This window comes from Saccopteryx bilineata, chromosome 5, assembly GCF_036850765.1.
Source record: "Saccopteryx bilineata isolate mSacBil1 chromosome 5, mSacBil1_pri_phased_curated, whole genome shotgun sequence".
NCBI classification, from domain to species: domain Eukaryota; kingdom Metazoa; phylum Chordata; class Mammalia; order Chiroptera; family Emballonuridae; genus Saccopteryx; species Saccopteryx bilineata.
In genome coordinates this window covers 220,408,635-220,421,263 of record NC_089494.1, presented here as the reverse complement: position 1 = coordinate 220,421,263, position 12,629 = coordinate 220,408,635, and the positions used below count along the sequence as shown (strand labels likewise).

At 33.0% G+C, this 12,629-nt stretch overlaps 1 protein-coding gene across 5 annotated transcripts in view; it reads left to right on the top strand.

Moving 5' to 3' along the window:
• The window catches only part of ADGRL3 (adhesion G protein-coupled receptor L3), an 870,179-nt gene that overhangs the window by 624,007 nt on the left and 233,543 nt on the right, over positions 1–12,629 (top strand). For all 5 annotated transcript variants that reach the window (XM_066233208.1, XM_066233205.1, XM_066233207.1 and 2 more), the window contains exon 8: positions 8,203–8,283. In XM_066233208.1, coding sequence (XP_066089305.1) covers positions 8,203–8,283 — 81 coding nt within the window. The remainder of the gene's footprint in view (positions 1–8,202; positions 8,284–12,629) is intronic.

The window sequence follows — 12,629 nt, the reverse complement described above, 5'->3', positions numbered from 1 at the left end:
CATGGGGAATTATTTCCCACTTTCAGAGGGATAATGGAGTTCCGAGGGTCCTTCTTGCACTTGTTCTTTCTCAAAGTAATCAATAGGCCAAAGTAGCATATTTTAAAGTGTTTTCCCCTTCACATGTATTTTTATTTTTTCCTTTTTGTACATTTTTCAAACTTTTAATTTTGGGCCCTGGCAGGTTTGCTCAGTGGTAAAGTGTCAGTCCAGTGTGTAGATGTCCCGGGTTTGATTCCTGATCAGGACACACAAGCAACCATCTGTTTTTTTTTTTTGTTTTTTTTTTTTTTTACCTCTTCCTCTTCTCTCTCTCTTTTCTTCTCCTGCAGCCATGGCTTCATTGATTTGAGCATGTTGGCCCTGGGTGCTGAGAATGGCTTCATGAAGCTCTCTACCTCAGGTGCTAAAAATAGCTTATTTGTGAGCATAACTTCAGATGAGTAAAGCATCAGCCCTAGATAGAGGATGCCAGGTGGATCTCAGTTGGGACACATGAGGGAGTCTGTCTATCTCCCCTCCTCTTACTTGGAAGAAGAAGAAATTAAAATTTCTTAAAATTTTTTTTTTAATTATCATTTTGCCCAAATTCAGCTAGTGTTTTCCTGTCCTCTTCCTCTTAGTCATCTGATCTGTAGTCCTTCACTTATAATGTTCCTTTTGCTGTCCACGCCAGCCATAATTTTTTATTACACTATCACTTGCCATTCCCTCAACCATAGCTTCCTCAAGTGTTGCCTCACACCTCTTATCTCAGTTAGATACTATTGTGCTCATCTCTGTCATCTCTATCAAGGTTCATATCATAATCGCTAATCACTTAACCCTGCATCTACACTGAAATCTCTCAGTGGAGGGATTATATTATCTTGCTCATATGGTTTTGTTAATCGTGACCAAAGAGCGGGAGTGGCTACCAAAGAAATATTTACTGATTGAAATAAACATACCCCACAAGAAAGTTACTTTAGTTTCATTTTACTCTTTCTTTCTGTGTCACAAGTACTATGCACTAGCGAAAAGCCCATCAGTGACCTTTGCTCCTCCATCCATGACTTCATATCTTCAAAAAGTCAAGCATGTAGTTGTTTCTCTGCTACCTCATATTTTACTAGCTTCACTGAAAATAAGTACGAATAGTAAGATGAAGGGGGGAAAGGAAACTAGAGAGAAAACATGAGTATCAAATTGACCAGTTTATAAATCTTTTCTTTAATGATTTCCTTTAATTGCTGTTTACATCTTTACCTGAAAGCTAAATTTATTAATGCTAGATGATTTTAGATAGACTGGGATTTGAAGACAAAAAAAGACAACATGTTATCATGCTAGATATGCCCAATTTTCCATCAGCACAAACAACTCATTGACCTCTGGTATTTTTTATCAGCTAAGATTATTTTCACAAAGAAAAATAAACTTTTTTTTTTTGAGGAGGCTTAGGTACTTTCAGAGTATTAGAAGAACTTTGAAAAATTCCATATGCCATTCATAAATGTAGTTTAGTATAGATCCCCACATTCCAAATGAAATTGTTATTGTAGTAGGGCCGAGAGGTGTAGAGGTAAAACTTGCGATCATACTAAAGATAGTAAAAAGAAAATGATAATATTATTTAAAACCTCAGGAGCAAAAATCTGAGATCTATTTTATTTTTGTAAAGGGAGGAAAAATGTCATAACTTTAGAGAGTATAATCAAGATCAGAAGGTGAAATTCAAAAGCAAACGAACAAAACAAAGGCATAAAATCTGCCAGGGGGATTTAAATTGTTACACTTGTTTACAAGCTACAACTATATAGAAAATGAGGGGAATTTGAAGTGTAACTGAAGAAACTAATATGTATTTTGTGGTAGTAATTTTTTTTTTTTTACTTTATGAAAAAAGTTTTGTTCATTCTCCCAATTACATTCTCCTTTTTTATGCCTTATTTATTGGTCATGGTGAAAACCTATGTATATGTATAAAATTTGAAATAAGTTTGTAAGAAAAAAGCATCTTATACCAGTAAAATTTCTTTTTCTACTTTTAGTTATTAAATTTAGCTTGCATCTTTATCTTTACTTTTATCTTTTTAGTATCTTTTAAAAGTCAGACATTATTTCTTGTCTTCTCTTGAACTCTTCAGTGCAGCTGATAGAAAATAAGTGAGGCCTTTTGTGATCACCCTAATTAAAATTGCAACCTGTCCCTGCCTCTCCTATTCCAGATCCCCTTTAGCCTGTTCTAATTTGTTTCCATTGCCCTTGACACCTGTACATACAATACTATTGATGTATTTATTTTGTTAATTGCTTACTTATTGTCTCCCCCTATATAATCATCGTTGATTTTGTTGTGTGATGTACGTTAACCAACTGTAAAGGCAACTGTCATGTATTAGGCACTCAAGTAATATTGACTAATGAATTAATGAATTAAATAATTTATAATAATGGCTAAAAATTCTAAGTCCTTTACTTTGTACCAAGCACTGTTCTAATTACTACATATGTGTAAATTTGTTTATTCTTCAAAACATCCCCTTGAAGTCAGTGCTATTATAATCCCCATTATATAAATGAGAAAACTGAGGCACATAAAAGTTAAACAGCTTGATAGTTGCTGGCTTTAGCAACTAATTTATATAGCTAATTGTTATATGGCTAAAAAGTGGCAGAGTCTAGATCCCAATACAAGCTGCTATGTTTCCCAGGCACGATCTTACCTGTTAAGCTAAACTGACTTTAGTGTATAGACGAAGTCTAATAGAGGAAAGAAAGTACATATTTTTATAAATAAGTAGCTCTAAACCCTTTTAATGTCTCAGCACAGCTGAAAGATCATGCCCCACACATCTTGAAAATTAAGGCTTCCTAAGGAAGGCTCCAGAGGTAAGAGAGGGTGAGGGTTATGGGCAGTTTTCTGCCAGCTGACTGAAAAGCAATGCCTTTCTTAGTGTTCTCGGACTTCACGGTTGACGGCCACCTCCCAATTTGACTTTTGAATGTCACCAATTTCTCAAGAGAGTTTCCTCATTCTGAAATGTAGGTTTGGGATTATAAACTATCAAATATATATCTCCCTCCAAGTTCTGTGGTTCTAAAACTCTATTTCTGTGTTCTGATGTGCAAGTAAAGTACTGACAGCAGAAAAAAGGAGGAAAAGCTGTTCCTTGCACTTACTGCTGGTCCAGTCTTCTGTATTTGAAGGTTAGTAGAAACTGCACATGATTCCTCAATGAAACAGGAATTAAATGAAAGCTGAAAAAGAGATTGAAAATAGAAAAATAATGGCTTTCCAAAATTCATAATGGCCTTTGGGTTTTTGTTGTGGTACTGATTCTATTGACCTGCACCCTTACAGTTTCTATATCTTTGGCATGTCTGGCACTATAGTTCGTGCACTGTCATTTCAGAATGTGATCTGTTCTTATTTTGAGGAGGGCTAGATCATTTCATTTTCCTCCTTCTCTCTCAATGTGAATGAACTAACTATACACCGTCTGACCCAAACGCTTTATCTTTCTATAGTCATTTGGGGAGATTGTTCCTTTCACAAATTTCACAGTTGTCTTAATACTAATTGTCTCAAAATCTGATCAACCCTGATTTAACTACACAATCCTCTTTAACAAAACAAAACAAAACAAAACAAAAACCTGGAAAACATCCATATGATATTGGAACCCTCATCACTCCTAATGAAAAGTAAAATGGTACACCTTCCTTGGAAAGCAGATTGAAGTTTCTTAAAAGTTTATGCATGAAGGTACAATATGACTCAGCAATTTCACTCCTAAGTGGTTCAAGAACAATGCAAACATATGTTCACACAAAGACTTGTACATGAAAGTTCAGAGAAGCCTTAGAATATTTGACTATTCAGAATAGTCAAAAAATGGAAATGATATCTAATATCCACCAATGGATGAATAGATACATAAATACAGTATGTCTGTAGAACAGAATATTATTTAGCAACAAAAGGAAATGAAGTACTCATTTGTGCTACCAAATTATGAGCTTTGCAATATTGTTTTGAGTAAAGGAATCCGTTCACAAATATATAGTCATATATTTATAAAATTCTATTTATATGAAATGTCTAGAATAGGCAAGTCTTTGTAGAGATGGAAAGTAGATGAGTGGTTGCCCAGAACTGGAGTGGGTTCAGAGAAAATGGTGAGTGACTACCAATGAGCTTAGGGTTTTTTGTTTGTTTGTTTGTTTGTTGTTTGTTTGTTTATTTTGTGGTGATAAAAATATCCTCAAATTGATTGTGGTGGTGGTTGTACAAATTTATTAATAGACTAAAAACCATTAAATTATATAGTTAAAATGGCTGAATTGTATGATATGTAAATTACATACCAATGTAGATATATCACATATATACATACATATATTTGACCCCTGTGCAAATATGTCACTTACATAAGCTAAACTTAAATAAAAACTAATCCAGCCTGACTAGGTAGTGGTCCAAGGGATAGAGCATTGGATGTGGATGTGGAGGACCCAGGTTCAAAACCCCTAGTTTACTGACTTCAGTGTGGGATCATAGACATGGCCCCATGGTCGCTGGTTTGAACCCAAGGTCACTGGCTTGAGCAAGGGGTCACTTGAGCAAAGGGTCACTGGCTGGAGCCTACTGGTCAAGGCACATGTGAGAAAGCAATCAATGAACAACTAAGGAGCTGCAACGAAGAATTGGTGGTTCTTATCTCTCTCCCTTCTGGTATGTCTGTCCTTATCTGTCCCTCTCTCTGTCTCTGTCTCTATCTCTATCACACACCCAGAAAAAACTAATCCATGAGCTACTCACCCATTTTTCTATTGCCATGTTCTCTTGTACCCTTTAGCATAAACTAAGAAGCTTTTATTTTTCTCCTCCCTTTTAAATTTTTGTAAATATTTTATGAATCTATCATTAAGCATTGTTTATGCTTTTGTAATAATATGGAGAAACTGAATGTAAAATGACAGGTGAATAGCAGCACCAGGAAACTCTGTCTCCTAAATTACATCTATAAAATCAGTCTTTAAAATTTAAGTAATGCATCACAAAAGAACTAAATATAAGAATATATAGATGAATCTTAACCTGGGAATATATTTTGTGTAAGAAAAAAACAAATCTCCAAAAATAATTAAAATGTTATTGTTAATGTGTTTAGCTCTAAGGAGACAGAAAGATCAAAATTAAGACCTAATAATTTTAACAATAACCATCAAAAACTTTCAATAAAAGTTGTCAAGAAAATGGGAAAATAATATACTGATAAAGTAAAATTATATTTCATAACAGGTATGGAGAACTTTAAAAATAATTTACTCCTAAATATAAATATTAAAAGGCAATTCAAACAAAGATCCCCTTAAAAGGTGAAGACAAAATATCTTAAATGTTTATTTTTCAAATTAATTCATAGAATTGATTTAATTCTAATCAAAATATCAAAAAATGAAAGTAAAATTCAGGAGGAAAAATAGGTACCTTTTTAATTTGGAAAAATAAGGACAGAAATAGAAGCAAGATATCACATATTTAGATATACAAAGCTGCTGTAAAAGTGTAGATCATTGGGAGAAATGTGATTAATGAGAGAACAAGTACATTCCGAGTATTCTAGCCAAATCTTGAAAAATAATATGCTTTTGCCATGTTTTTTTTTACCACCCTAAACTCTTTTTTAAACTGATCTCATTTTTTATTAAAAATTAAAATATTATTCACCATAAAGTCTACGAGAAACGTGTATGAAAGTCATTTTTTGTTGTAACTGGGTTCATTACTATTATTTGCAGTAATTTCTAACAAGGAGGCTGAAGTACGGGTGTTTCTTTTATGCACAACCCTTCCCTATGTTTCAATAGGCTTTTCTTGTGAAGAATGATTATTTCCCTGAGAATTATTGCCTTAGTCCACCACAGATTAGCTTTATTACCTTTATGTGTTTTTTTTGGAGATAAATGTGTATCACTAATCTAAAATGAAGTGGAAATCTTTTCAAGAATTTGATTAAGGCGGTCAATCTTCAGCAGCCAGCATAATTTCTAGTTTTTATTCAGTAGATCAGAAATCACAATCACTAGTTTGAAATTCATGACTACATTTCTGTCCTTCTTTTAAATCTTATAGTTTCAGTCACTTCCTACTATGGTGGCTTTCCCTGACTCACCTCATCTCCTGGAGTTTGCTAGATTTCTCCTTGGAGAGAGGATAAAAATTATGACAGCCTAAGTTCAAGACTTGATTATCAATAATTCCCATTCCTTGCTTCTGGCATTTTGATACCCTCATTCCCTTTAGGGACATACACACTATGATCTCATGCTGCCTAAAGTATCCATGTTTAGCACTTTTGAAGTGAGATGCTTACTCCAAGACCAGAGGCTAATGTGACATTCAAAGAAACACTTTACTTCAACCTGAATGTAGGGCTGAACAAGTTTCAAAAGCTGTACTCATCAGAATTTAATCACCGAAATCTATACATTATTTCTCATGTTCTTTGAGAAAGATATTACGCTATGGATGAAAAAACTTTAGATCTCTGGCCTTGCCATTTACCAGTTCCATGTGCTTGAGCAAGTTGCTTCATCTCCTTCCCTTGTTTCTTACATATAAAAATATTAACTTGGAACCTTACTTTTAAATTCTCATCGTGACATTGGTTGCATAAAAGTAGATGATTTATGTATGAGTGCATGGCAGTTATTATTATTTGTGGCCAAAGTCATGTTCCTTGATTAGACATGAAATCAATATTATTTTATATGATGAGGTTATGTTGAATCCATACAAAGTGAAAGATTTTTATTTTCCTTTACGTGATCAATACAATTCAAGCCAATTCATTTGTAATGACAGAGGAACTTAAAAACAAAAAATATTTTTGCAACTAAATATGCAACATAGGTAAACATCAGATTATTATTACAATTAAGATAAACTGAAGTTTTTAATAAGCTATATTACACATGGACTGCTAACAGTGCACAATCACTGTCTTATTCCCTTTATAATAGTGCATTTAGTGTTCCACTGAAACATGGCCAGTGAATGCACAGTATTCTTACTTACCATTATGAGGGGCTCTGTATATTATAGCAGCTCCACTGTGTCTACTGTTAGCTAGAAAAATGCTGGGAGCAACAGCCGCTACTATCAACAGGGAGCCATATTAATTATTTGAAATGTGCCTCATAAGAGGAATCAGCAGAGTTTATTACAAGTCGAATATTACTTGAAACGGGAAGGTTACTCTAACTGTTATCATAGTCTATGTGTCATTAACTTCCCTTGTTTAGGGAAAGAGATTAACAACCCTCTAAATTGCTATAGTAAATGTGTAAAATATAACTGCATATTTCCATTATAGAAAGAAAGTGGTGGGTTCTCTACTTCTCCCCAAACCTTTTCTATATAAAGTAGCTTTAGAAATTGAACTGACTCTGCTTACAGGATCATCACTATACCAACTATAGCTGCTCTGAGAATTAGAAAAGTCTTGTTTTTAAGCTACCAGTTTTTTAAATCTGCATCTTAGCCTTCTAATCAACATTAATAATTTAATTCATAAGACAGAAGGTATATTACAAATATGTATGTGAGTTAGCAGAATATTTTGTAAGGAAGAGAGAATCAATTCATCTGCCTGCTTTTTATACTGTGGTTATTTTACAATAAGCAGGCAGGTGTAGTATTCTATTAAATAACGTAAGTAAATAATAAAAATTAAAATTAATTAGGGTTATAAAGTTATCTAAATAAGTGCTACTCACAGAGTTATCTGACATGAATGCCAGTTTACACCTTGTTTATTACTTATCTGCAATGAAGAAATTAACAGTGTATAAGAAAAATTTCTGAGCGTTATAGAGTATTTAATGTCTGTTTAACAATTAAAAATTAAGTCTTGTATTTTGTATGTCTTTTTTTTTAGTTTTCCCATTTCTTAAATTATTTTAATTGTATTTTTAAGTGTCACTCTACAGTAAAATTGTAATTTAACAAGAGCAATAAAAAAATTGAATTTTATAAGGTCTGATTTAATTGGTTGATGTTTGGATGATGATTTTGTGCTTAGATAAATCTGTCTACACTCTATAATGGCTATTAATTCAGTGTTAAGGCAGAAAGTGTGACATCATAAAACAAAAACAGAAATAAAAAGATATAACTCCATTTTTTTAACATTATTTTTGGGTTCACAGGGCAGGCTCATCATGGACAGGTATCTTACATCTCTCCGCCAATCCACCTGGACTCGGAGCTAGAAAGACCCCCTGTAAGAGGTGAGTTTGTTTGTTTTTTAACCTAAGAAAAAGGAACTGTATTTACTATGTGATGAAGGCAATTAATTATTACTGATGATTATAAATATGTATTTTACAATGCAGTGTCTGTTTAAAAAGCTGGGGGAAATGGTGCATAAGAAATCTGATGACAGAATAAGTGTTATTTATAAACTTAATATGTGAAATATTTTTCTGAGAAATGCTTATAAAGCAAAATAAGAAATAGGGATACATAATGATTCAACTAGTGAAAGCCTAGTTGAGAACCAACCTAAATTTAGAGATTACCAGATAGCCATTACTTTTTTTAATCGGCACTTTCTTCTATTATCCTAATTTTATAAATTAAAGTGACTTGATATAAGTTACGATAGATTTATTTCCTTACAAATTGATATTTTATTATTCTTTTAATAAGTTGTATTAATATTAATATTTAGTTTGAAAGTATATAAATTAAAATTACATGTTTTAAATGGATACCACCTGTTTAGAGGTTTTTTTTAAGAAACTAGTCATACAAAATAAAAGTTAAAATAACATAATTACATAATCTAAATTCAGGATTTGTCTTTCTGGTTTTAAGGAATACTTACTAATAATTTTTCAAATGTTTTATGATATACAAAGCTCATGCAATATAGACCAGTCTTTTAATTGTATAAATAGCAAGTATCCTAAGGTTATTTTCGGTTTTAAGTCATTATGTTTGACTTTTAGGAGCATGTTTTCTGTATATGCTATTTCTTCTGCCAGGAGCCTCTTACCTTTTGTTTTCTACCCATTAAGTTTCTACCAGTGTTCCAAAGGCTCTTCTTTGTCTTTAGTTCCTGTTAAGCTTTCAGTGACTCTGTAGCAGGGAGGAGCTAAGTGCAAGTGCATGTCTCTGTCCTCCAATTGCCCCCTGTGCTTGCCTCAATTTTTACACCTACGACATTGTATTTTATTTTTCAGTTCACTTGCTTCCTCTTCTCTTCAGTAAGATCCTTGAGGCCAGAGAGCACCATATTTGTTGTTTCTCCTTCAGCCACTGCTCTGTGCCTGGCTCTTTTAAGTAGCTGAAATTAAAGGTGACAAGCTAGATTCTGAAGGGTGCATCCTCAGTTTTCAGGTAGAAAAGGGAGAAGCGATATTAGGGAGTCCCACAAAGAGGGAAGCAGAATGAACCAAAACATAGATAAGTGAAAGTTGTGAGGTTTTTAAGGAAATATGCTATGTGCACAGTAAAATAGGAACCGTTCTAGAGGAGTAACCTGGAAAGGTGTAGGCGGGCAAATTGTGAAAGATTCTGTATCACACATGCCAAGGAGTTTGTATTTTATCCTGGAAGAAAAGGATGAAATATTTTCAATTAAAAAATTGTTTTTCTTAAGTCAGTGGGATGCTGCATCTTAACATTATTAGTTCTTGATATGAGAAAAAAATATCTGCGAAGTTATTGTAAATGATGAGTGATTGGCAGAGAGAGGAAGTTTCTGTAATCCAGGTGAAGGAACTGAAAAATTAGGAGTGTGTCAGTAGCAATGGCAGGGTCTGAGAAATAATTTGAAGAGACGTGTCAGTTAACTGAACAGAAGATGGAAAAGAGCAGAAATGCCTCTAAGGTTTCTATATTGATTAACAGCTTAGATGTTTATGACATAATCCTTCATCATGTGGAATAAATGGATTTTAAATCGAAGCATTGTTTTTGGATACATTCATTCTCAGCTCTATGTTTTTTTCTATAAAAGATGAAAGCCTATTTATGCAAGTTGGTGACCTTAATATAATTCAGTGTTTCAGACATGATGTCAATATAATTTGAGAAGAATACTCTTAAGGTCTTGGGTAGGATGGGTAATAATCCACTCTAAAAATTAGGGGCATTAAACAAGACACATTTACTGTAGTCCTCAGAGTTGGTAAAGTAACGTGGGCTGACTTGGACGTTCTGCAGTTAGTTGGCAGGCTGGTTTTGCAAGGGAGGGAACTCACATGTGTAGGTAGTCAATTTGATGTCATCTGGGGTGATGGCAATGTGACTCTCATTATCCAGTAGCCTAGCACCTGTATATTCCTATGGTGATATGATTTCCAGCAATATGTAGGCATGTCCCAAATTTCAAATATTTTTTATGACTCTGCTTGTGTCATGTTTGCTGTGCCCCATTGGCCAAAGCAAGTCAGCCAACCCTAGACCTCAAAGAGCAGAAATACACTCTGTTTTATAATCAAAAGACCATGAATACAAGTAAGAGAGGAATTTGAGCCATTCCAAACTACCATAGTTAGGCAAATAAAGAGTAAAATAAATTTAGAATAAAATAAGTAAAAAAGTGACTGATAAAATGAAAAGATTTAGTGCTAATAAACTTAGACTGGGAGTTCTAGAACTTTCTAATTTTTAGTTTCTTCAGTTACTACACAGAAGATCAGAAATAAGAAATTCACAGTGACTTGTGAAAATTAAGGGTAATATAGAACAAATCCTGGCATCTGGTAGGTCCTAGACACCATGGGGCTATTACTGTGTACTTTTGAGTTCATTTTGGTAGCATATGGGAAGAAATTAATTGGCTGCAGAGCCAGACAGAACTGTCTGACCTTAGAAAGATTGTCTTGATAAATTCTAGTTCTCATATTGTTTCTTGACTTACATGGACCTAGAGCCACTCCTAAACTGCTCCGTGGTTAAAGCAATTGTAGCTACAGTCACTAGCTCATGTGCCATAGTCCTACCGTTAAAAAAAAACACAAAACAAACTTTTTTAATTAAAGAGTTTTGTATAAATTACCAAAATAGCATTGCAAACAACCATATACTTTTTTCTGAAATCTAATAGTTTATTTCTAAAAAATATTGAAAGTGGGATAGAGTTGGCATAATACCATTACTTTGGAACCATAAAGTATTTCTTTTTAATTTTAACTATCACCCTTCATCCTGTATTATTTTTAATTATGCTATAAACTATCTATTTATATATAGCTTTATCTATTTGTGTATTTATAAGGACAGAGAAAGAACTTCCTTTTATGTTATAGGTTATTGGAATTAATATAATACAATAAATTAGTTTCTTTAAATAATTCAGAATTTTATCTTCAGTAATCTTCTGTAAGATATATGGCGCTATCCTCTGAAGTACGAGAAAATTAACATTAGCTAACCATTTTAGCTTTTCTTTTTCTATTTTCTGCTATAATTTTATACATATTGTGAATATGAAAGATGTATCAAGGTATTCCCCTTCCCACATTGACCTATAGCTCACTATACTTCCTTTCTTGTCTACTTGCATGCTAATATTTTAGGAATTATTGCTTTATAGATTAATTCCTAGTATGTTTTATAGACTTGACTATTTTTTATAGGAAAACCATACTTAATTTTTGATATTCATCAAGCTAGCCATACAAAACAATAACATTTAAGAATGCTATCAGTGTTAGCACAGGGAACTTTTCAAAATATAATGTGAACTATGTAATATACAGTAACACATCAGATTGCTCCAGATATTTTATTATTCTTGCTGTTCTCATCTAAAATATTTTGGATTACTTGATCATTATTTTTGAAAAAAATTGTGCTCTGCGAATTTGAGACATGATTTAACTGTTGCTGACATTGAAATTGTTTTTTAAAACCATGTTTTGAAAAATAACTATATAATTGTTGCCCCAAAACATATAGAAATACAAATATATAGATATAACAATTTCATCCCCTGCCCTTTTTTTTTTTTTCTCCCTCAAGTTGTATACACATATGAAACATTTTTTGGTTTTAATTCACATGTCACCATTCTACCCTTTCAATTCTCTAGATTTATTTCAGTTTTGCTTATTTTTTAGGGGAAATATTTTGTGAATTTGATGCATTTTCTTCTCATAATATAATTTTTTTTTGGTTTTGTGCATTTTAATTGTGTCCAACATGCATTTAGTAACCATATGGAAAATGTAACAGCACGTTACCCTATAGCCTTGAATAAAAGGTTGTAATCTGCATTTCAAAATAGCCAGAATATATCAGTTCAGTGGCACTTACCCACCAATGAGGAAACTTGAGAGATTGTGTTCTTTAAATCTAATGTGATCATACCTGCATTCGGTCACATAATTTATGCCTGTGGTGTCTTTGTATACATTCTTCAATTTACAGATTTTATTACCCAATAGGGGTGTAAATTCTAATAGTTTACTAGTGCATTAATGTCACAATACATTATAAGGTAATTAACCAAAGCTGCCACTATAAATAGAAAAACAGTCACAGTCCTCACTATAAACTATTTAATAAAAGTAAGATCATGTGTCAGCAATCACCACTATAATAATTTTTAGTGCCATATGTC